This window comes from Oryctolagus cuniculus, chromosome 21, assembly GCF_964237555.1.
Source record: "Oryctolagus cuniculus chromosome 21, mOryCun1.1, whole genome shotgun sequence".
NCBI lineage: Eukaryota > Metazoa > Chordata > Mammalia > Lagomorpha > Leporidae > Oryctolagus > Oryctolagus cuniculus.
The window spans coordinates 17,448,386-17,474,063 of record NC_091452.1 but is presented as its reverse complement, the minus strand read 5'-3'; the positions used below and the strand labels follow the sequence as shown (position 1 = coordinate 17,474,063).

Below are 25,678 nucleotides of genomic sequence, written 5' to 3'. Positions count from 1 at the left end.
CATCTCCCATCTGCTGATTTACTCCCCAGATGGCCACCACAGCTGGGGCTGGGCCAGGAGCCTGGAACTTCATAGGTCTCCTACGTGGGTGGCAGGGGCCCCAGCACCTGTGCCGTCTTCTGCCGCCTTCCCAGGTGCATTAGCAGAGAGCTGCATCAGAAGTGGAGCAGCCAGAACTGGAACCGGCACTCATGGATGCCAGCGTTGCAGGCAGTGGCTTAGCCTGCTGTTCTGGCTCCCTGCTATTGTTTTTTCCCCATTTTGCTTTTGGGAGATGCCACATGGAATCATAGAAAGCTTCCTGATGACTTGGAGAAAGGTTGGAGGAGCTTCCAGGCAGGCAAGGGAACGGTGTAGTTCTGTTCCCCGGGGTCTGGGGGTGATTTGAAGGTCGTTTCTGTCTGTAGGTGGTTCCCCATGGTGTTTTGGTAACCTGGACACTGAGGCTACTCACAGTGGCCAAGACCCTAATCTTCCTGCTTCTGGGGTGGGCACTTGGCACAGCAGTTAGGATGTCGCTCGGGATGCCAGCATTCCATATCAGAGTTCAAGTCTCAGCTCTGCTATTAATTCCAGCTAATGCACACCCCAGGTGTGTACTTGGGTCCCTGTCACCTATGTGGGAGACCTGGGTTAACTTCTTGGCTCCTGGCTTCAGCCTTGCCTGGCCCCAGCTTTTGCAGGCTTTGGGGGAATAAAGTAAGAGATGGCAGTGTTCTATCTCTTTCATTTTCACTTTATCTCTCTGCCTTTCAGATAAACAAAATAAACTAAAAAAAATTTTTTTTTTAAATCTTCGTACCTCCACATTTCCTCTATCCGTACCAGGGGTCACCTGGTTTTCCCCTTTGGTGCTGAGAAACATCTCTGAAAATGGAAGGGAAGTTTCCAGTGGGCCCCATGGCCTGCCTGACACTATGGTGCACAGAATTTGGGATTTCTACAGTAGTGGGAAGACGCCTTCCTATTTGCACAAAGCTCTGGTGCCCCACAGAAAGGCACTGGCTTTAGGTTGGGCAGACCTGGCTCAGCCACTTCCTTAGCTGCGTGTCCTCGGTGTCTACACTGCACCAAGCCTCAGCTTTCCTCAGCTCAGTTCCCCAAATCCACCCTGCATGGTTGGGTGGGAGCTCACACAATGGTATTTATAACAGTGCCACCTAACAAGTGCTCCGTCAATGTTATTTCCTGTTGCTTTCTCCGGGGGTGGCTACATCATATGTCATAGACACTGTCAGTGTCCCCAGTAAGATGCCTGTCACTGGCACTCATCATTCTAGCATGGGCAGAGAGTGACCATGACTCTGTGCTTTATAACTTAGGGGGAAACAGGCCAAACCGGCCAGGGAGTTGACCTCCCCAGGGGTCATCCTTAGCCAGTGACAGGTGAGAGGCAGAGAATAAACCCAGCAGCTTGCGGCCCCTCAGCTAGGGCAGCACTGAAGCTCATTCTGTACCATCTCCTAGAGATCTCAGAAAGATGCAGCCGTAGCTGCCCTCATTAGAGGACCTTTCCTTCCCTGCTCACTCTCCACTCCCTTACACGTGCATCCCGAATCACCAGCAAGGCAACCAAGGCTTGTGTCTTTGCTTCTGGGGGATCCCAACTTAAAACGTCTTGGGTGTGGGGTGGGCACTTGGTAGAGGGATTAGGTGCTGCTTGGGATGCCCACATCCAATATCGGAGTGTCTGGTTCAAGTCCCATTCCCATGCTTCTGAGTCAGCATCCTGTCCATCCTAGGAGGCAGCAGGTGATGCCTCAAATACCCAAGTATTCCTGTCACCCATGAGGGAGACCCGGACAGAGTTCCAGGCTCCTGGATTCAGCATGACCTGGCCCTGGCTGCTGCAGGCACTTGGGGAGTGAACCAGCAAACGGAAGACCTCTCTGTGTGTCTCTATGCCTTTCAAATACAATGAAAAAAAATTTTTTTTTAATTATCTTGGATCTTTAAGCATTTTTAATTCACAAGGAATGTCCCCCTTTTCACAGCCCACAGTATGCATGGACGGCATTCCCTGAGGTCATGCACTGCCCAGCCCATGGCAATGTCAGAGACTCTGAGCAGCGCCTTCCTAATGACCGGCCCTTCCTAGACAGCCACAACAGAGCTGACCACAGCAGCTGTGTGCTCTACGCCACACATGCTCTATGTGGTGCAACAACCCATGAGGTAGACGATACCATCAGCCTGGCCTGCAGGCTGAGACACTGAGATTTAGCAAGCTGCTGTCACTTTTCCAGGTTCACAGCTAGTGGGGAGCAGAGCCGGGGTTTGACCTCCGTCTTGCCTGACATCACATCCCAGTTTCTCACCTCTCTGCTGTTCTTCAGGAGGCCTGCCTGATTCTAACACAGTGGGGGCTCCAGAGACCCCCATGCCAGTCACCTGAATTTCCCAGAAGCCCTCTTAGGGCCCCATAGTAGGACCCAAGGACAGCAGAAGGCCACACCCCACATTCTGACAGTGTCAGCTCCTTGCTGCCGGGCTAGCTGGGACGGTGCATGACCGCAGCAGCTTGGGTCTTTTACTAGCAAGAGGCGGGCAGAGCAGCCATTCATCAGCTCCCTTGGCTGGGGGCAGACGAAGAACAGCCCGGAACCAGCTGCAAGTGTCTGAAGTCCTGTCATCTCTTTGTTCTGGGGCTTCACAAAAAAAGAAAAACGAGGCAAATGTCACCAGGCATCAGCTTAGAGGCAGGCATGGAAGAGTTCTCCATGGTTTGAAAGAGGCCACCACCCCCTGGGTAATTAGGCCAGGTTCTACTGTATTAAAGACGCTGGCGAGGAGGAACGGCAGTGAGCTGGGAGCTGCTCACGGCTACCTAGCTACCGATAATCAGAGAGAGATTGGATGGCACAAAGAGCCTAAGTGTCCGAGGAGAATTCAAACCAGCTATTTTTAGACACTACCAAAGGCTCCTGCAGGCTGTTAGAAATTCAAATAGCTCGAATTGGGTGCTTCTCACAGTGAACTGGGGGAGTCTTCATTAGGAAGAGGGGGGCACCATGCTAGACACACTGTGTCTAGACTTTATCTCATTTTAGGTTCACATCAATTGTACAAGTTGGAACTGTCCCCATGTTACAGACAAGGCACCCAAGGCTTACAGAGATTCAATAGCTTGGCCAAAGTCAACACAGCAAGTAGATGAGAGAGCTGGATTAGGAATAACGCCTGCTGATTCCAAAACCTGCATCACCCAAAGGGGTTCCCTGACTCCCTGGATTTTGCTTATTAGGGAATAAGAGAAAATCAATTTCCCCTGCTCACTGTGCACAAGGAGGAAAAATTCTATCACTTCCCTCCTTTGCCCTACACAGGGGAACACCTGAAGACACAAACACATGTCTTTCCAAGAGGAAGTAGAAGCCTCCAGGCCTGGCAAGAAAACTAGACGTGCTCCACCAAGGAGATGTAACTTTCCCTGATTCCCAGAAGCTGCTGGAATAGTCCATGAGCACGAGGCACAAGCATGGCACAGTATTCTCCTGACTTTATAAGACAAAGCACCTGCCAGAACTAACAACAGTGCAGGCATCTGCCATGTAGGTTGTGAACTGTAAGTCGGGATCTATCTTTTCAGTGCCTATGTAAACCTCATTAAAGTGCGTGTTGAGGGCGGGGGGGGACAAAAGGAAAACCCAGTGTAGCCCTTGGAGAAGCTGGTTTGCCGTCACAGGGTTCCAGCCAGTGCCAAAGGAAGGTCAGCACCATGGACAGCCACACAGCCCCAAGGGCCGGCCCTGCAGAGCTCCGTGTCTAATGAACCTTGCAGCACAAATCCTGAGAGCATCCTTCAGGCAAAGGAAATTCCTTACAACATCCTGCAAAACCATCCTGCTCTTTAATCACCTAGTGAGTCTCGCCCCTGGGAGGAGAGCTTTACTTGTCAACACGTTTAGCTAACTGCTATCTATGCAAGATGTAATGCCACAGAGAAAGTCCATTTCTTGGACATTTTGTAACAAGGGCAAAAGAGTCCTCAAGCCCAAGAATCTGGGTCCAGGCAGAAGAGCAGGGCACCTGCACACATGTGTCTGTCAAATCTTTCAGTGCTCTTGCTACCACAGGAAGATTCCATCCCCCCAGAAACACATGCTGGCTTCCCATGCAAACCTGGTCTCCTCCTCCTCCCATCACACACACACACACACACACACACACACACACACACACACACGTGTGCTCAGGACATAATGAGTTTCCTTCAGCTCTCTGCAACCACTAAGTTGTGTCCAGTGCCACAGCTCAAGGTAACCCAATTAGACCAGTGTTTGTACCACCTAATGACTCCACAGAGGGAGTCTGGTTCCCCCAGATCTGTTTCCTGGAGCGTTTGCTCATTTCCCTGCCTGCTGTAACACACATTAGGGGGTGTGTGCCAGTGACAGGGAAGATGTCCCTCTCTGATTTACTTGTGTATAAAGCATATAGAGGCATAGGAAGCTAAGGGGCCACTGAGTCAAGACAAAGATGTTGAGATTCCATATCTCTTAGAGTCAGGAGCTGTGGGGAGCAACTGGGAGCAACTCGGACTAGACTAAGTTACTGGAATTAGGACTTATTCTATGCATTTGCTCTCCCACAATATGGCGCTGAGAAGGGAGAAACAGCTTCTACGCAGCTGCCTCCAGTTCAACCAATAAACTGTAGGACCTGCTCCTGATTGGAGGAGAGCAGCGTACTCGGCGTGTGGGTAGCAGAGTTGGGATTGGTGGAAGGACTATAAAGGAGGAGAGAGACAACATGCACCAGGAACATCTAAGGGGAACATCTAAGAGGAACACCTGTGCAGCCCCCGAGAGAGCCGGCCGGCGGTGTGCCGCTCCCCCGCGGAAGTGGGGAAAGTGGCCAGGGGGAACCGCCCTTCCACGGAGGAGGAAGGGACAGTAGCCAACCCGGGAAGAACCAGCAGCAAACCTGGGGAGGGCCGAGCAGACGAAAGAACAGCGCAGGGTCCTGTGTCATTCCTCCACGAAGAGGGGGAGCGACAAGGAGCCAAAGCAGAATCTGGAGGTGGGGTGGGGGATCAGGGATCGAGGAAGGAAGGAGTTGAGCTGGAGCTCAATGTTTCCCCAAAAGAGAGAAGACAGTCCTACATCCAGTACAAGAGGTCAGGGTGTCTACAAACCGGGGTCCAAGACCAGGGTTCCAACCCAAGTTCAGTCCCTAAGAGACCCTGTGGTCTTCTCCCCTGCTCCATAGTGACTTGTCTTGGGTCAGTGTTTCCTTCCCTTCTCCACTGGGCAAAATCCTAGGCATCTTCCAAGGCCCCAGTGAAGTGCCCCTACTCCAGCCCATTCCATTTTCCAGTTCTGCACTGTAGGCCACAGTTTTTACAAGTGTAAAATGTGGATATGTGTCGCTCCCCCTCTTCGTGGAGGAACGACACAGGACCCTGCGCTGTTCTTTCGTCTGCTCGGCCCTCCCCTGGTTTGCTGCTGGTTCTTCCCGGATTGGCTACCGTCCCTTCCACCTCCGTGGAAGGGCAGTTCCCCCTGCCACATTCCCCACTTCCGCGGGGGAGCGGCACACCGCTGGCCGGCTCTCTGGGGGCTGCTCAGGTGTTCCCCTTAGATGTTTCTGGTGCATGTTGTCTCTCTCCTCCTTTATAGTCCTCTTCCACCAATCCCAACTCTGCTACCCACACGCCGAGTACGCTGCTCTCCTCCAATCAGGAGCAGGATCGGCTCCTGCAGGTCATCACTCAAGTTGGTGAGAGACAGCTGCGTAGAAGCTGTTTACTCCTCTCCCAGCGCCATATTGTGGCAGAGCAGATGTATAGAATAAGTCTTAATTCCAGTAACAGTCTAGTCCGAGTTGCTCCCCACAGATATGAGTGAGAAAGGTGATTCCAACACGACTCCCAACACACGACCACTGCTGCCCTGGACTTCTGCCCATGGCTCTCCCTTTCACCCCGGGACTCCTGCGAATGAGTCAGCTCATTCGCTCCTTGGGTCCTGCAGATGGAGACTGTGCAGTCCTCCGCTTGTGCCCTCTGTGGTTAAACCAGTCCCCCACTAGATGATGAGCCCACAGGGGACTGGGTCGGTGCCTTCCTCCCCACTGCACCTCTCCGTACCCAGTCCACAGAGGAGCCCACTGAGTGTTCTGGTTCATGAGTGGTCCTGGTGCTTTTTCTGCACCACCATACTGCCAGCTGGGAGCTCACCAGAAGACCCAATCCGATACACCGCTGCCCATCTGTCTCCTGTGATACGCTCAGCCACAGTAGCCCCGAGGTGAGCAAGGCTGATGTGTTCTTAGAGAGCCTCCAGCTGAAGGTGCCCCACCTTCAAACCCTATTCAGGATCATGCAGAGGGACTGGGCTGGGCTCAGAGAACCCAGGACAAAGATGCTCTTCTCAGATGGCACACAGCTGGGGAAATGTCCTGGCAAGCTCGGGAACTGCCCCCAGCAACCACCCAGGCCCCCCACTGCCACAGGTGCGGAACACACCTCATCATAGCAGATTCTAGTGATCCCTGTCTGCTGTGGCTTGTATGTTTCAGCTTTGACGGTCCAGGAAAATGTTGGGATATCAGGTGCTCACAACAGTGAGTGCATGTGCGTTGAGAGAGAGAAAGAGAAAGAGAGATCACATTACCCAGCCAACCTGAACTTGAACTAAAAAGAGGCCTAGGCCCTGTCTGGATGACACGTACACACGTACACAACCTGTTCCTTGTTATCTACCTCAACCTCTGGCACGAGGATGTTTTCCTGGAAGCGGTTTCCTCTCTTAAGGAGGTCCTCTCTTTTTTGGATGGTCCAAGTGCCACCATCAAAGTAACAAATATTGGCACGGAAAGGGTGGGTTGTGAGGATGACAAAGCTGCCTCCAAGTTAAAAGCTCATGCCACCAACAGCCAAACCAGAAGCCTACTGGGTGGACATTCTCCAGCCTGGGTTAGACGACCCATCTTTGACTCTGCCAGCCAAGCCTTTAGACCTGAACTGTGGCAGCTGTGTGTGTGTGTGTGTGTGTGGTGCTGGTGGGGGTATATGGAAACACCCATTTGTGGAAGTCATTTTGAAAAATGGGTGGCACACTTGGCCCTATTGTGGAGCAAAGCTTGAAGAGAGCTTCCGAAATATGAGATGTGACGGGGTAGGCATGTGAAACAATGCTTAATATGCCAGCTGGGACTCCCACATCCCCTATCTGAGCGCCTGGGTCTGAGTCCCATCTCTGTTCTCAATTCCAGCTTCCTGTTGATATGCAGCCTGGGAGGCAGCAGGTGACGGCTGAGGTGCTTGGATCCCTGCAACCCACATGGGAGAGCCAGCCTGAGATCCCAGCTCCTGGCTTCAGCCTGGCCCAGCCAGAGCTGTTGCAGGCACTGGGGTCGAGAACCAGCGGATGGGAGCTCTGTCAGTCTGTTTCTCCCTCTCCCTTTCAAATAAAGTAGCTTTCTGACGGGATTTGAAACACTGAACACATTATCAAGCAAACCAGCAACGAACTTCATGTGAAAGAGGCCTTTTTGCAAGGGCCACATTCTGGGAAAAATCCACGGAGGTCTGGGGCCTCATTATTCACAGTGTGGTCAGCAGCCCAGCGGCCCCCGGGAGCGCCTGAGAAATGCAGCATCGCACAGACTTGCTGAGGCAGGATCTGCATTTTTAAGAAGATCTGGAGTGGGGCAGAGGGCGGGTGAGGGGTGTGTGGAATCCTAGGCTCATTCCAGTTAGGGAAGTTAAGATCAAAAAGCTACAATGTGGCTGGCGCCGCGGCTCACTAGGCTAATCCTCCGCCTTGCGGCGCCGGCACACCGGGTTCTAGTCCCGGTCGGGACGCCGGATTCTGTCCCAGTTGCCCCTCTCCAGGCCAGTTCTCTGCTGTGGCCAGGGAGTGCAGTGGAGGATGGCCCAGGTCCTTGGGCCCTGCACCCCATGGGAGACCAGGATAAGTACCTGGCTCCTGCCATCGGATCAGTGCGGTGCACCGGCCGCGGTGGCCATTGGAGGGTGAAACAACGGCAAAAGGAAGACCTTTCTCTCTGTCTCTCTCTCTCTCACTGTCCACTCTGCCTGTCAAAAAAAAAAAAAAAAAAAGAGCTACAGATGTCGTCATGGATTTCCGTGCCTGTCTCTGCTCTGCACGAGTCAGGTGACCTCCACTGCTTGCAAGTTATGTGATAGTGAGACTCAGTTTCCTCATCTGTAAAATGGGAACAGGTGAACAGCAGTGCCTATGTCACCAGTCACCATGGAGCTGACACGCACCATCCAATGTGTGCAGTTGCTTGTGTCACCGTTGTCACTGCTGTGATTCATCACTGTGATGGCCTGGAGACTAAGCATGCTGGGGAAATCGGGAGAGACAAGCCCCACCTCCAGCTTGCTTGAGTGTGGAAGACAGGCGAGAAAGAGGGGTGCAGCTGGCACGGAGGCAGGAGGAGAAGAGGCCAGGTGAGAAGGTTCACAGTTTGTGGGGCATGGGGTAGGCAGCAAAGCGGGGACAAGGTTGCGGTGGACTTGGAGTGATGGGGGGACTGTTGGGAAGGGTAGGTGAGGGTTGCAGGCGAGGGAGGAGCAGCCAAGAGGGGCAGGGCTGACTCACGTACACCTGCGGGCTGACTCCTGGGCCAGCTGCAGCCGGTAGACCGAGAGGCGGTTGGCCCCGCCGCACACGCGGCCCCGCTCGCCCTTGCATTCCATGTCGCACTCGGCCTCGGTCACGTTCGCCGCCTGGATCTTGTGGCCGCAGTAGCACTCGGCGCCGAACTCCAGCCCGGCGTACAGGTAGCCCCTGGGGGAGACAGCAGTCAGGCAGGGCAGCAGACGCCATGGAGACCCCAGGGACAGGGAGCCTCAATGTGGGGAGATCCAAGATGAGAGGTGAGGGTGATAGGGAGTTTCAGGGGACAGGAGAGCCACGCCAAGTAGAGACAGGGGCCCTCCGGAGACAGGGGTACCCCAAGGAAATGAGGAGACCCTGAAGGGGGCCGGGGCACCCAGGAGGCCTGAAGATGAGCATGTTCCAGGGCACACTGGTAGGATCTGGAGATGCGAAGGCCCCAAGAGGAGTCTGAGAGGCTGAGGAGTTAGACAGCCTTGGTGGGAGACGTGGAGGCAGGGAAGCCAAGAAGGAATTTGGGGTGATCCTTGGGGATGGGGAGCCCCAGGGAAGGGGCAGGGATGCTCAGCTGCCTTCATCCCTGCCTGCAGTCTACTCTCCCTTCCACACCTCCACACAGACACACCAGGTCCGCACTCACACGCACCTGCTCACCCCGGCACCACAGGATACACTCGTCACCCCCCAGATTCTGCCCCTCCCTGTCTGGAGACAGGAGGCTTTCATCCCTCCAGAGCCCAGCCCTATTTTTCTGGGAAACATCGCCCAGGAATGATGCCTCTGTGCCCCTTGAGGGGAGCTGGGGCGTGGTGAGGAGGGGTGGGGTGGCTCTCATCTCCGGAAGATGGCAAAACCGGGCTCACAGACCCAGCCAAGTAAAAAATTCCTTCTCCTAAAATGAAAAAAGAAATCCAGGCCCTGCAAGGCTTGTGGTTCCTTTCTCAGAGCCATGGAATCCTTCCCTTAAAAGGACTCTCAGCGGACCCCACTCTGTAAACAAACGGAAAGGGCATTGCTTGCTCCGGCTCTGGGGCTGGGGACGAGGAATACGGAGAAAGCGGGGTGGGGGTGGGGTAGGGCAGGCCCTGCGAAGCCCCTTCACCCAGAGGCCCCCCTGACTGGCTCCCCAGAACCACAGGGAGCCTCCTGCACAGGGGCAAGGGGGCACTCCCCAGCCCACCTTCACGACTCCCCCACACCTGTGTGGTACCTCTCTGGCTTGGCTTCCTCATCTACTGTTCATTGCATCCCCGCCTCGCAGGGCCCTTGTGAATTAGAGAATTTACATTTGCCTGGCACTCAGGACAGGGCCTCGCACATGGTGAGCACTAAGTGCAGGCTGTGGCTCTTCCATTGGCACCGCCTGGCCATGCCTCTGTTTCCCCAAGTAGAGGTGGAGCTCCCTGAAGGCGGGGCTCTGCGTCTCCAGCACCTGGCGCTGGTCCGGCCCAGGTAGGCAGCCAGCAGAAATCTGCTGCAGGAACAGAACTGTCCGAGGAGCTCTGACTCATCTTGGCTTCCCCTCGCTGACGCCTCCGCAGGTTACGGGACCTGCAAGTCCTTCGCTCACTGCCGGGCCCCTTTCTGGTCACTTGCTTTGTCTCCCCTCTAGGCTGTGAGCACCATGAGGGCAGTGGCTGTGTGGAAAGCTTCTCTGGCTCCCCTCTTTGACAAAGAAGTGGGTGACTCCTTATCACCAGGGACCTGGAGTCCTTCCCACGCTGGAGAGTGCCCTGGTCTCTGGCCTTTAATGGTGAATTCCCAGGGCAGATGATAACAAAGGGGACAGGGGCAAGAGTCCCTTGATGCCCCCCCCCCCCACTGCAGCCATGCAGCTGAGTGGGCAGAGCTTGTGGCCATCAGAGCCAGCCAGCTGGACTGAAGAGCTCAGTGGATTCAAGGCATGAGATCAGGAGACCCAGGCAAGGGGAGCAGCAGGTCAGCTCAGCCTACAGTGGCCCCAGGGCCCTGTCCCTGCTCACTAGCCCTTTGGGGACCTGCCCATACTTGGAAAGTCAAGTCCCTGCCCAGTGCATATTCTAATTTTTAAAAAATCATCTTCTTAGATTGGCAAACACTGTGTAAAGGAGTGAGTGAGAGGAAAACAAAGTATTTCTACGCTGAGCCACTACTGATGCCCCCAATACCCAAGCCCCACCTCCCCTCACACAGACATTGCATGAGCCTCACATGAGCTTGTAGGTGCTCACTTACATGTACACGCAATTGTGTGCTGCCAAGCGGTGTGCAACTCCTCACAAGCTCCCATGCCGTCAACACAGTGTTGCACATTCAGCAATGCAACCAGATACTACACGCATGGTGCTGGGCCCCTGCACACAAATGCACTAGACGCCTGCACAACAGCCACTGCTATTTAAAGACAAATACACAGCAGCATGAAGCTCACACACGTAACCAGCTGACCTTGCAAACCTTACACTTAAAACGCACAGGTGTGCGGCCACAAACTCCAGCAGACCAACTCTCAAACAGTCCTGCTCACTCCTGTGCACACCCTTGCATCGCACACACACCCTCCTGTCACTCTTGTGGTCATGAGTTCGCTTCCCTGTGTACCCTCCCACAGCAAGGAACCTGAGCAGGAAGGGGCCTGAAACGAAGGAGACGTCCGGGTCCTACCGCTCAGCACAGTTGTCCTGGCAACGGAAGATGGTCATCTTTTTGTAGTCAAAAAAGGACACGCCTCGCAGGGCCCGGCTCTGGGTGTTGTCCAGGTAACAGCCGATGTACTTGGCTTTGGGGAAAGAAGAAAAGTCAGGTGTTGGGTGGCTGTGTAGCTTTGTTGACATTTTGCTATCCATTCCTTCCTCTGGACAGAAACAAGAGAGACTGAAACTCAGGTGCCTGGGCAGAGTCTGGGTCAATCAGAGCAGCGGAGGCCACCCAAGGAGGGGGGACCCTTCTAGGGACAGGGATCCAGCCAAGTCCCTTGGCTCTCCTGCTGACAGCTGGGCAGCTGGGAACCCAGGCCAGGCCTCTCCCTAAGCCACAAGCAGAGCCCCGTTTCTCTAGGATGAGACCCTACTGGGAGAGCTCTGGAGGCCTTGACACGTCACAGCAGCTGCTGCTTCCGCAAGCTGCCTCCAAATGCTTCTTTTTTCCTTGGAAAGTGCACCAGACTTGGCTATCTCAAGGTCCAGGCCCTCATTCCACTCCAGTTCCTTCCTGCCCACTGAGTTTAGCCAAGTTGATCTCGGAGAGGCCTGGATTTGTCTGTAGTGGGGCTGAAAATACCAACCCAGTGAGGTCTAAACAGAATGGTTGCGTAAGTGTTGCTAGCGTCTTGGAGGAAGAAGCTGGCCACTGACAGGGCTGTGCGCCATGATTTACAGTTTGCCTTTACTGTGGGCCAAGGCGAATGCTTCCACCCCAAGGACGATTTTCAATGATGTCAAACAACCACCTAATTATAAACCACACACTTAGTTTTCCTAAAGTGTGAACATTTTCCTGTAATTCATGATGAGTAGTTAACTCTTCCACGGAAAGACAGCATTTTATGGCTTATAAAGTCTTTTCCCACATGTTCCTAAAAGCATTATTATCTAGACATGCACCCCGGCAACTGCTTGACCCCACTGTCTCCTCGAATCCTTACGATGACCCTGTGAAAATATGATCCCCTATCTTTACAGAAGGGGACCTTGGGGCCCAGAGAGGCTGAGTCGCTTCCTCAAGGTAACACAGCTCATACTGGTGGAGCCGGGACCCAAGCAGCCTAGCTCCAGAGCCCCCCATTCTGAACCACTGGCTTCTTGAATTGCGGGATCTTTGCCATGCTCCACGGGAATCTTCACTCATCTCTTAGGTGATTGATCAGAGGCTCAGAAAGGACAAATGGTCTACCTGAGACTCAGCAAAGTATGCACCTCCTATCACAGACTGGACTCGGGGCGTGGGTGCTGTCCACACATTCACAGGCTTTGTTGGCAAAGGCTTCAAACAAACCTCAGCTCAGTAGTTCCCTAGGGGATTGCACGCCTAAGGATGCACTAACGAGACTAAGATGGCACATGTGCGGCCGGCGCCGCAGCTCACTAGGCTAATCCTTCACCTTGCGGCGCCGGCACACCAGGTTCTAGTCCCAGTCGGGGCGCTGGATTCTGTCCCGGTTGCCCCTCTTCCAGGCCAGCTCTCTGCTGTGGCTGGGAGTGCAGTGGAGGATGGCCCAAGTACTTGGGCCCTGCACCCCATGGGACATCAGGAGAAGCACCTGGCTCCTGCCATCAGATCAGTGCGGTGTGCCGGCTACAGCGCGCTGGCCGCGGCAGCCATTGGAGGGTGAACCAACGGCAAAGGAAGACCTTTCTCTCTGTCTCTCTCTCTCTCACTGTCCACTCTGCCTGTCCAAAAAAAAAAAAAAAAAAGATGGCACGTGTGCAGGTACATCTCCACATGCGCTGTGAGGGGCTGGACTGTAGTGGGTACTGTTTGCTTCCCAAACACCCTGTCTTCTTCTTCTATTAGCAGGCCTTACCTGCCCTGACCGCAGACCCTGACAGAGCCCATCAAAGGGCCCTTGCCAGCAGCCACAGTGCTGGCTCCAGGGAAGGGCCAGGGCCCGTTTGTCAGATTCTTATAGGTTACAGGTGGGAGAAAGCAATCTGCCTCTACCAGCTCTGATGAAGGCATTATGTAAGCCCAGAGCCGGAGTCCGTGCATCTATGTCAGTCCATCTGAGAGAACACACAGGCTGACGCAGAGTGTTCAAGTCAGCCACACATCAGTCGCTCAAACAGTCCAGCCTGCCACAGCCCTGTCTGTAGTTTGGGGACATGATACAGTGTCTCTTCTTCTTTAGCTTCAGCTGGTTTAGGTTGGATTTCTGTCCCTTGCCATCAGCGGGGCACTGAGATGCTGATACTAGGGCTTAGTAACTTGCCTGAGTCCACACAGCAGTGAGCGGCTCGGAACAGATCCAAGCCCAAGCCTGTCTATTCCAAAGCTGCCCCTCCCACGTGCGCATGCTGGCTCCAGAGAGACTTGTCCTACTGGGGCACGGGAAGAGGGGGGGTCTCCTGGGAGAAGAACTGGGGTTTGACTATAGGCCCATGTTCCCCGTCCCTCATCCTCTGCCAGGCCAGGCAGGCGAGCAGCAGGCTGACATGCCTCATACAACAGGTGCGCAAAGACCTGTTTCCTTCTCTTCCCACAGGAGGGAGAGGAAGATGACTCTTCATCAATGCCTTGGAGAACCTGGGCGTGTTACATCCCAGGGCCTGACCCATGGACTGAGATCTGTGGGTCAAGAGAAGAACTCTGAGTCAGTTTCCTCTGCCTCCTGGGTGACATCTGACCCCCTGCCCATGGACCAGCAGCATCGGCTGCAGCCAACACAACCATGGTCACCATCCTTGGGGTTTGGTGACCCTGCTGAGCTCATTGGTGTGGTGCCAGCCACGACCCTCTTCAGCCACTGTCCCCGGGGCCACACCTTCAATCCTGCTGCGGTGACAGAATCTCTCAGATACGAGGGGGAGGTCAGGTATGCAAAAGGGACAGAATCACAGGCCACTTGAGGGTGGATTAATGGCTGCGTGTGCACCATCTATCAGCTCATCTCTGCAGTTGTTCCAAGACTGCTGAGATAGCACGATGCCCGGGCTGGGCTATTTATCTCAGCACAGACACCAGCCTCCGAGAGAGCTCTCGTGGGGGGTGTGTTGCTTCTCTCTTTCTTCCCCTTTCCTCTCCCTGTATCTTTTGCTCCAATTAATCTTTTCATGAAATTTTGTTCTCTTTGGCAAAGGCAGTTGTTAAAAGGGTGGCTAAACACGAACTAATTTGTATGGCTCTTATTTATTGTGTGTGAATGGATTCACAGCACACAGCCTCACAATGTACTCCAGTAAACCAGATCTGGGTTCGAATCCCACACATGACCCTGCAGAGGCCTTGAAAGATGACTCCAGCCCTCGGAGGTACAGTTCTCGCACCTGAAGAGTGGGAACAGAAGGTCTGCTAGGGCTGGTGAGAATTGGATTTTGTCTTCCCTCTCCCTAAAAAAATCAAAGAGAGGCTGCTGTTGTAACCCCCTCAAGAGCTCACAGTGCAAGCTTATTTGAGGACAGAGGCACTGCAGGTAGAATTCAGTTGTCAAGCCAACCTGGAGTAAAGCCGGCTGCATCCAATATTCCTGGGGTCCTTATAAGAAGACAATCTCAGAAAGAGATGCAGAGAGACTGCCTGGTGACCACAGAGGCAGAGGCCGGAGCAGAGCCTGGAGCGGAGTCTCCCTCAGAGCCTTAGAGTGCACGGCCCTGGCGGCAGCTTGACTCTGGGCTCCCAGCTCCAGGGCTCTGGGAGGATACATTCCTGCTGTTTAGTCCACCAGTTTGTGGAACTTGGTTACAGCAGCCCCAGGAAACTGAGACAAGGGCCATCATTAAGAGTGACTGTGGCCGGCGCCGCGGCTCACTAGGCTAATCCTCCGCCTAGTGGCGCCGGCACACCGGGTTCTAGTCCTGGTCGGGGCGCTGGATTCTGTCCCGGTTGCCCCTCTTCCAGGCCAGCTCTCTGCTGTGGCCCGGGAGTGCAGTGGAGGATGGCCCAAGTGCTTGGGCCCTGCACCCCATGGGAGACCAGGAAAAGCACCTGGCTCCTGGCTCCTGCCATCGGATCAGCGCGGTGCGCCGGCCGCAGCGCGCCGGCCGCAGCGCGCCGGCCGCGGCGGCCATTGGAGGGTGAACCAACGGCAAAGGAAGACCTTTCTCTCTGTCTCTCTCACTGTCCACTCTGCCTGTCAAAAAAAAAAAAAAAAAGAGTGACTGTAAGGAAGATTCAGCTAAGTGCTGACCTAGCACTGGGCCTGAAACAGACAGGAGACTCAAGAAATTACTGTTTCGAGGCAGGCATTCTGCAGCAGCGGTTACGTTGCTGCTTGGGATGCCCGCATCCCATATCAGAGCGCCTGGTTCAAATCTGAGCTGCCCCAGTTCCCATCCTCCTTCCCGCTAATGTGCGCTTGGAGAGGCTGCAGCACTTGGGTCCTTGGCACCCACGTGGCTTTGGCCTGGCCCAGTCTTGGCTATAGTAGGCATTTGGGAAGTGAACCCTCAGATGGCAGATCCCTGTCTTACTCTCTGTCCCTGTCATTCTTCTTTTCAAATAAAATGAAAATAGTTGTTATGTTTAAAGAGAATGATTTGGGGCCAGTGCTGTGGTGTAGTGGGTTAAGCCACTGCCTGGGGCACTCACATCCCATGTGGGCACTGGTTCAAGTCCTGGCTGCTCCACTTCTCATCCAGTTCCCTGCTGATATGCCTGGGAAGGCAGAAGTGGATGATCCAAATGCTTGGCCCTCTCTTCCCCACGTGAGAGACCCAGAAGTACCTGGGTCCTGGCTTCGAATTGGCCCAGCTCTGGCCGTCGTGGCCGTTTGGGGAGCGAACTAGCAGATGGAAGATGTCTCTCTCTGTACTCTGCCTTTCAAATAAATAAATAAAAGCTTTAATTAAATAATGAAGAGAAATTATTCTCCTGCTAGGGATTCCCTACCCTCTGAGGTGGTCCCTCGGGATGACCACCTGGCACTGTCTGGGTTTCCTTGAGCAAGAGATGCAATTCCCTGCCCACATGTGGGTGTCCCTGGGGCAGAAGGAACACAGCGCTCACTAAGATCAAGGCTTTCAGGTTCGCCAGCCTCGGCTCAGCCACATCCTCCCTCACGTGACCCTGCAGTGGCGGCCGGTGTGATGCAGCCCGAGACTTACAGGAGTCTCCATGCTGACCCCATCAGGACCCTTTCTTCAACAGCTTCCCCAGAACTGTACATGAGTTTTTCAAGTTAGAAATCATTTTGAGGGGTTGGCACTGTGGGGCAGCAGGTCATGCTGCCATCTGAGACACGGGCATCCCAGGTGGGTGTTGGTTTGGGTCCCAGATACTCCACTTCTGCCTGGAAAAGCAGCAGAAAATGGCATAAGTACTTGAGCCCCTGAACCCACATGGGAGGCCTGGATGAAGCTGCTGGCTGCTGGCTTTGGCCTGGCCCAGCCCCAGCCTTTGCAGTCATTTGGGGAGTGAATCAGTGGATGGAAGGTATTTCTCTCTGTAACTCTAATAAATTTCCAAATAAATAAATAAATCTTTTAAAAAAGGAATAATTTTGACACACTGTAGAAGAATTTTTAACAAGACGTACAAGTGCTATAATGGGGAGCAGAATGTAATGTACACACGGGATACACGCCTCAGAAACGGACACACAAAGGAGAAAGCCAGGACGTAACACCATCATGTTACTGTGAGCACTGTTGCATGGTGGGTTTATTATTATTTATTTGAAAGGCAGAATTACAGAGAGAGAGGGAGAGAGAGAGAGAGACAGAGAGAGAGAGAGAGATCTTCTGTCCGCTGGTTCATTACCCAAATGGCTGCAATGGCTGGGGCTGAGCTGGACCAAAGCCAGTCCAAAGCCAGGATCCTGAACTCCATCAAGGTCTCCTACACGGGTGTCAGGGACCCAAGTATTCAGGCCATCATCTCCCACTGTCTTCCCAGGCACAATAGCAGGGAGCTGGATAGGAAGTGGAATAGCTGGGATGCAAACTGCTGTTCATGTGGGATGCAAGCATTGCAGATGGCAACTTCACCTTGCGCACTACAGTGCTGGCCCTGGATGTGGGGTTTCACTGTCGCTCCCCCTCTTCGTGGAGGAACAACACAGGACCCTGCGCTGTTCTTTCGTCTGCTCGGCCCTCCCCGGGTTTGCTGCTGGTTATTCCCGGGTTGGCTACTATCCCTTCCACCTCCGTGGAAGGGCGGTTCCCCCTGGCCACATTCCCCACTTCCGCAGGGGAGCAGCACACCGCCGGCCGGCTCTTCTCGGGGGCTGCACAGGTGTTCCTTCAGATAGATGTTCCCCTTAGATGTTCCCGGTGCATGCCGTCTCTCTCCTCCTTTATAGTCCTCCTCCGCCAATCCTAACTCGGCTGCCCACACGCCGAGTACGCTGCTCTCCTCCAATCAGGAGCAAGTCCTACTGTTTATTGGTTGAACTGGAGGCAGCTGTGCGGAAGTTGTTTACTTCTCTCCCAGCGCCATATTGTGGGAGAGCAGATGCATAGAATAAGTCTTAATTCCAGTAACTCAGTCTAGTCCGGTTGCTCCCCACAGATCCCCCTTTCTTTTTATTTTTTTGGCGTTGATACGCGCCTGTCTTCGGTGTCCCACGGCACACATTCTGCTCTACTTGCTAGAGTTGCCACAGGTTCTTACAAGTCCTATCAATCAGGCAAACCGAATCCGGGTCCTCTCTTCGCCATGTTGTGAGGAGGTTTTTAGGCACTGATGCGTGCCTGTGTTCGGTGGCCTGCGGCTCATACTCTGGTCGAGCCGCCTGCTGGTGCTTACCGCCTTAATCAGGCAGACCGAATCCAAGCCTCCTAATTGTTGTATTGTGGGGAGGCCTTACTGACGTTAATTCGTGCCTGTCTTCGGTGACCTGCGGCGCATAAGCTGCTAGCCGCCGCAGGTGCTCATCGCCTCACTTAATCAGGCAGACCGAATCCAAGCTCTCTCATTGCCATGTTGAGGGGAGGCCTTTCTATTTCTCTATTTCTCTATCTCCGGGCATTCCTATTTCTCCCATTTTACTTCTATCTTCCAGCATTCCTATTTCTCTCTTACTTCTAAACTTCTGTTTCTCTTATCCCTGCGGCTTCCCGGCGCCTCGCCCTGCCGGCAGGCTCCGCCCCGAGGCTATTTCTCGGGGCTTTCCGGCTGAGCCGCTTCAGCCCGCGTCTCTCTCATCTGCGCGGCTCGGCTTTGCGCGCACACTCCGCGGTCTCGCACTTAACCCTTTTGCGTCTGAACCACGGCCTCGCGCCAGCCCCGCGTTCCCTATCTATTCACGCCCTGTGCTCTCTCTGCACGCGGCAGCCTCCGCGAGTCACCCAGCGTAGCTTACGTGTCCGCCACTAGCATTCAATCTAAGTTCCCCGGGCTAGCCTGGCGAATTCAACCCAGCTTACGTCTCCGCCCCACGGTTTGGCTTCCCGTCCTTTGCTCCCCGGGCTAATCAGATGGATCCCAATCTGGCTTACGTTTCAGCTTCTGGTTTCAACTTTTCGCCCCTTATTCCCAGGCTAACTTGAGAATCCCAAAGTGGCTTTCGTTTCCGCCTTGGCCTGCCCCCCGCGGCTTCAATTTCCCTAACATTTTTCTCTACCCGGTATGTTTCCCCAAGCTTTCCTCCAACAATACTCCTCCCTCATTTCTCCTGGCCTCTCCCCACAGTCCGCGTCCGAGTCTGTTCTAGCTTTCACTTTCGCTTTCGACCTTAGAGATTTCTCCCAGCTTCCCCCCGTAGTCCGTATCTGAGTCTATGCCTAGGCTTTCAATAGCTTCTTCCGGCACCTTTTTCGTCCGGCTTTTCCCTAGGCTGTTTGCTAGTCTCTCTCTCCGATATTTTCCCAGTTCTTCCCGTTTCTTCCCTCCTAAGTTTGCTATCCGTTCTAGGTTTCCTATCCGAGTCACGGCACCATTATGTCACTCCCCCTCTTTGTGGAGGAACGACACAGGACCCTGCGCTGTTCTTTCGTCTGCTCGGCCCTCCCCGGGTTTGCTGCTGGTTCTTCCCGGGTTGGCTACTATCCCTTCCACCTCCGTGGAAGGGCAGTTCCCCCTGCCACATTCCCCACTTCCGCAGGGGAGCAGCACACCGCCGGCCGGCTTTCTCGAGGGCTGCACAGGTGTTCCTTCAGATAGATGTTCCCCCTAGATGTTCCTGGTGCATGCCGTCTCTCTCCTCCTTTATAGTCCTCCTCCGCCAATCCTAACTCGGCTGCCCACACGCCGAGTACGCTGCTCTCCTCCAATCAGGAGCAAGTCCTACTGTTTATTGGTTGAACTGGAGGCAGCTGTGCGGAAGCTGTTTACTTCTCTCCCAGCGCCATATTGTGGGAGAGCAGATGCATAGAATAAGTCTTAATTCCAGTAACTCAGTCTAGTCCGGTTGCTCCCCACATTTCACCATTTTTATTTTCATCTCTCTTTCTTTATTATTTGAGGGCAGGCATTTGGAGCAGCAGTTAAGCTACCTCATGGGACTCTCTCACTCCATATTGAAGTGCCTGGTTTGAATCTCGGTTACTTTGCTTCTGATCCAGCTTCCTGGATAGACAGTGACCATGTGTGACTTGATAATTGAGGAAAAAAATTATATTTTTTAAAAATAAAATTGATATTTTTACCCGCCTGACTACCCCAAGGGGCTGGGAATATTTCTCAGAAGGAAAAATGGTGCTTGATTTATTCCTGTGTCTCTGCCTCCCAGCACAGGGCTGTACACACAGTGGATATGGAAGGAAGGAAGGAAGGAAGGAAGGAAGGAAGGAAGGAAGAAGGAAGGAAGGAAGGAAGGAAGGAAGGAAGGAAGGAAGGAAGAAGGAAGGAAGGAAGGTGGGGGTACATGTTTTAAGAAAGAAGTAGCATAGCTAAGTGGTTAAGAATAAGGGCTTTAGGATGAGTGTTCACATGGCAATTAAGACATCAGTTGGGACACCCATTTCCCATATTGGGGTTCAAGTCCCTGCTTGCTGCTTGTTCAAGCGTCTTGTTAACGCAGTCCTTGGGAGGCAGCAAGTGATGGTTTAAGTACTTGGGTCCTTGTCACCCACATGGGAGACCTGGCTCCCAGCTTCAGCACCCGCTGACCATTGCAGGCATTTGGGGAGTGAATCAGCGGACGGCAGCTTTCTCTCTGTCTGTCTGTCTCTCTCGCTTCTCACCCAGCTCCCTGCTAATGTGCTTGGGAAAGCAGAAGAGGAAGGCCCAAGTACTCGGGACCCGGCACCCACGTGGGAGACCCAGACAGAGGTCCAGGCTCCTGGCTTCAGCCTAGCTCAGGCATGGCTGTTGCCATCATTTGGAAAATGAACAAGAGGGTAGAAGATTTTTTCTCTTTTTCTTTGTCATTCTAGCCTTAAGATAAATAAAACCTTAAAAAAAAGGAAGAAGAGAGTTGGATGCAGACAGCATCAGCTGACTTCTGCTCTGCCCCTTAGCACTGTGCGGTATTCGGCAAGTCTCTTTACCTCTCTGAGTCTGTTTCTTTGTCTGAATCGAAGCTCATTAATTCGTTGCTGATGTGAGGTTGTGCTGAGAGTGGGAATGCACAGTCCCAGACACACACCAGACATCAGCGAACAGCAGCTGCTGCATCTCCAGCGGGAGGAGACGGGGCGGGGTGGGGGTGCCCCTGCCACCTCCTTTCCCAGAGTGCAGCCCGAATCTCCCACGGCATCCTCAGCACCCAGCCCGAGCCTCTCCACGGTCCCAGGGAAACAGAAACAGCACAGGCACTGGGATCAAACTGGGTTTGGCTCCTGGCTCTGCCCCTCACTGACTGCGTGACCTTGGGCTAGATGACCTCTGTGTTCTCCTGAAACACCACAGTGTTCACTAAAACAAGTGGCGTATTAAGTGCTTACTGTACACAGACTGTGGCAGGTGCCTTCTGTGTGCTAAGAAGTGAGGTGGTGATACAGTGAAGGTTCAGGTGTTAAGACTCAAATACTGGGTTACTCCTCCGCCTCAGCTGGGTACTCTTGGGTAAGTTACCTAACCTGCCTGTGCCTGAGTTTCCTCCTTATAAGATGGAGTAAATGTCAATGTCTACCTCCCTGGATTGCTAGGAGGATTACGTGATGTTAAGGAGCACATACTGTGTGTACCTTACGTAATTATCCCAACATGCGTCAGATGTTAGGGACATTTCATCTGCTGAAGGAAACTGAGTCTCAGAGAGGTGAAGCGGCTGCCCAAGGGTGCACAGCCAGCAAGGTGCAGACCTGGGATTCAAACCCTGCACTTTGGCTGCAGAAAGCAGAGGCTCCCTCAAGGCTGTGGGAGGTAAAGGACTCACATGGTGTAGACACCAGCTGTATCCAAGAGTGGACCTCCTGCCCAGCCCAGGCCAGGTACAACTCCTCCCACCTTATCCCAGCTGGGGACCAGCTGTGAATTTTCTATAGCTTAGGTCCCACATCACTGCACCTAGCAGAGCCCTCAGTAGCTTCAGAGAGAATCAAATGTGTTTAGCATCAGGTCAGAGAGGTGTCTCATTTTTATCAGTGTTAATCTAATATGTTGTCTTTCCTCACTGAACTCTGAATAAGTTAATCAAGGACAGACTGGATTTGTGTTTTCTTAATAACGCTGCCTGATTCCGAAGGCTGCCTGCTGAGAGCCCAGGCTCACGCCACTTTCCTATTTTATCTTCTTGCTTTTTTTCATTTTATAAGATATATAAGATTGTTATGAGTACATGTGTGCATGTTGGGGGGCAGTGATTAGCATGATACCAAAGAAGGTCACAAATGCTGGAATTAAACAAACCCTGTTTTAGACCATAGTTCCTCTGCTAGCTGCCTGTACAACACAGGATAAATGATTTCTGTCTCAGTTTTACCATCAGTGAAATGGGACAGTAGTCTCCAACTCATTGAGTTATGATATTTAAATACAACAATGAAACGCAACATGGTCTAGCTCATAATGATCATTCAACAAAGATTGGCTATTAGTAATGACAACTGCCTACTGACCCATGGTCATGAGCTAGAAGATGTGATGAGCATTTTACATACATAATTCCATCCAGGTATCATGAAAAGCAGACAGAAGAGTGGCTGGCAGCTGCACAAGAATGGTGTAATTAGCAGCAGTGGCAGAAGCACAGTCATCTATATCCCTGGGGATTGGTTCTAGGACCCCTGGCAGATACCAGAATCTGTGGATGCTCAAGTCCCTGCTATCAAATGACACAGGATCTGCGCTTAACCTACACACAATCTTGGACACCTTAAATCAGGTTTCTAATAACACCTAACATAGTATAAATAGTGGTTACCCAATCTTATTTGGGGAATGATGGCATGAAAATAAGTCTGTACATGTTCAGTACAGACATCTTTTTCAGAACATTTTAGGTCAATGTTTGGTTGAATCTGAGGAGGAGGAACACGGGGATGCAGGGGGCTAAGTGTACTTACTCCTCACAGTACAGGATGGGATGTGATCCTGTACTGTGTATCCTGTACTGTGTATCCTGTACTGTGTATCCATGGTGCACAAGGAATCCAACCAAAGTACAGTGACCTTCCTGGGAAGACCACATTTCCAAGTGTCACTGCATGGACCTCCTTTTTCCAGGGATCAACCAAGAATATGAAGGGATTTTACCCCAGAATAGGCGATTACCATCCAAACAAAAGTCATGGCAGAAGCTTTGAGGAGGAGCATGTGATCAAGATTGGAAGAGGGTCAGGGGCTATTTCCTGGAGATTCACAAAGCTGAGACTTGGAGGAAGAGTGGTGCTAACCCTGTGGAGGTTCTCCAGGCAGAGGGAGTCATTTGTTCATTTATCATTCAAACACTTATCCATTCAACAAGTAGGTATTGAGAGCCATCCTGGCACTGTCCTAGGCGCTGTCCTAGGTGCTGACAAAACAGATCTGAGCAGAATAGGTAACAACTGCCCTTCAGGAGCTGACAGCCTGGGGGTGGGGGCAGACCACAAACAAAGAAGCAGGAGTAGGATGCTGTAACTACAAGCATAAACAAGACGCCTTTGGATGGTTATGAGTGCTGTGATGTGAGCAACCCTGCGGAATGTGGTTGTGACTGGGCAGTGGAGCCACTTGAGTTAGGACTTTTGGGGAAGGCGTCTATGAGAAAATGAAGTTCGACTGGAGACTCAAAGAGACAAAGGAAGCTATGCAGAGATGTAGAGGAGGAACATCCCAGATGGAAGGGGCTGAATAAAGAGATCTGTAGGAATGGGCTTGGTGTGTTCAGTGAACAGCAAGAAGGCCATTGTGTGGAGTGTGGAAAGGAAGTGGCGATATTACAAGTTGAGGCTAGACAGGTGAGCCAGGGGAGGGAGTCTGGAGCCTGTCCCTATGCACAACATGGAGCATACTCCAAGGTGTAGACCTGTGAGACGTTTGGGGCTTTCCAAGAACCATCTGGAGTTTGGGGTGGCTGGGTGAGCTGGAGCCTGATGCATGGAGAGACAGGAGGGAGAGGCTACATCACAGTGTCTCTGTCCAGCACCTCGCAGCTCACCTGTGCATGCGTGATGGGCTCTCCTCCCCCGGTGGATGCCGCAAGAACTTCCTAAACACCTCAAAGAATCTGCTCTGTGCCAAGAATCATGCTAGATGCGTTCATGACTGTTGTCTCATTGAACTCTCAGAAGCAGTCCAGAGGGAGGGGTTTGCTATCCCCCATTTTACAGTTTTCTAAACAGAGGTGTGACCAGGTGAAGCCATCTGCCTGGGCCACATGACTGGTGGAGGTGGGGCTGGAACGTGACTCCAAGTCCCCCAATCCATTCTGTCATCTGTCACCTTCTCTTTCACCTCCCTGTGGACACTGGGTTCTTGAGGAAGTTCCTGAATGTGGGAGGGTAGAGCCTTCTGGAAGGTTCTAAGCCAGATTCAAGGAGGACCTGGTACAGGGAACTGTGTTTCCCAGGACAGGGGCCCCACCGAGAACCCTGCATCCCTCCACAGTAGGAGAAGGGACTTTGAAGTGAGTTGAGTCACAGAATTACAAGGGCACTACATGGAAAATGCATATTAGGATAAATATCTATGCATTTCAAACTTTTTGCACCAAAATGAACTCATCTTTCAATTCCATTTTCCTGAACTCTTTGAAGACCCCTCGTATGTGTGACAAGTGTCAAGGCACACAAAGGCTGCTGGGGCTTCCCCTCTGCCCTGTTGGAGGCTGATTCTCCCTAACCCTGTGGCCCAGACTCGTGAGCTGTCCACTCCTGTTCACCTCATGGAGTGCAGGCTTGCAGGGCCCTCCCCCGCATGCTGGTTGGGTGGGTGGATGCCAGCAGATTCTGGGAGACACAGAGAGCCAAGCATTCGGGTCAGACGGGTCTGATTTAAATTCTGGTGCTGCCACTGAGCAGCTGCTTGGCCTTGGAGCTAGTGTCTTCACTTCCTCAAGCCTCAGTTTCCACATCTGCTAACTGGGCCTAGGATCACAGGGCCCATTTTTAAAGCCCATGAAGTGCTTTAAAAATCAAATAAGATAATGCACTCACAAAGAAGAGCCTCTTGTGTCTGTCAAAGGCTGAGAAACTAAGGGGCAGTGACAGCCCCTGAGAACCCACCCAGGGATCCAGCATGGTGGACCAAGAGGTCAAGAGGTCGTTTGGTGGGGTCAAAGCTCTGCCACTTAGTAGCTACGTAATCTTGGGCTCTTAAAGCTCAATTTTATCTTTTTTTCTTTTTGACAGGCAGAGTGGACAGTGAGAGAGAGAGAGACAGAGAGAAAGGTCTTCCTTTTGCCGTTGGTGCACCCTCCAATGGCCGCCGCGGCTGGCACGCTGCGGCCGGCGCACCGCGCTGATCCGAAGCCAGGAGCCAGGTACTTCTCCTGGTCTCCCATGGGGTGCAGGGCCCAAGCACTTGGGCCATCCTCCACTGCCTTCCCAGGCCACAGCAGAGAGCTGGCCTGGAAGAGGGGCAACCGGGACAAAATCCGGCGCCCCAACTGGGACTAGAACCTGGTGTGCCGGCGCCGCAAGGTGGAGGATTAGCCTAGTGAGCCGCGGCGCCGGCCTCAATTTTATCGTTAAAGTGGAAGTAATAGGGGCATTTGGTGCAGTGGTCAAAATGCTTGGGAGGCCCACCTCCCATGTCAAAGCGCCAGGGTTCAAGTCCTTGCTCTGCTTCCAAGTCCAGCTGCCTGCGAATGTACACCCTGGGGACAGCAGAGGGCTCAGCTATGCAGGTCCTCCCCACCCACAGGGGCAACCTGGATTGAGTTCCAGGCTCCTGGCTTCAGCCTGGTCCAGCCCTGGCTATTGCAAACACTTGGGGAATGAATTCTGTCCCCCCACCCCTTTCCAATAAAATGAAAATAAATAAATAATATAGACATGACTTATTAAATGGTACTGACAATGCTGACCCCATAGAGCTGTGGTAGCATTTCAATACATGTAAGGCTTAGAGCAATACAAGGTACATGGCGAGTGCTCAATAAATTGTTGGTTTTTCATTTTATCTGTATTGAACAATAACTTCAA

General features: G+C 52.9%; 1 protein-coding gene across 2 annotated transcripts in view; it reads right to left on the bottom strand.

Annotated features, from left to right (window-relative positions):
- Positions 1-25,678, bottom strand: part of WSCD2 (WSC domain containing 2) — a 130,372-nt gene that overhangs the window by 29,151 nt on the left and 75,543 nt on the right. For both annotated transcript variants that reach the window (XM_008249349.4, XM_017338066.3), the window contains exons 3-4: positions 11,238-11,352; positions 8,581-8,765 (exon numbers count right to left, since the gene is read on the bottom strand). In XM_008249349.4, coding sequence (XP_008247571.1) covers positions 8,581-8,765; positions 11,238-11,352 — 300 coding nt within the window. The remainder of the gene's footprint in view (positions 1-8,580; positions 8,766-11,237; positions 11,353-25,678) is intronic.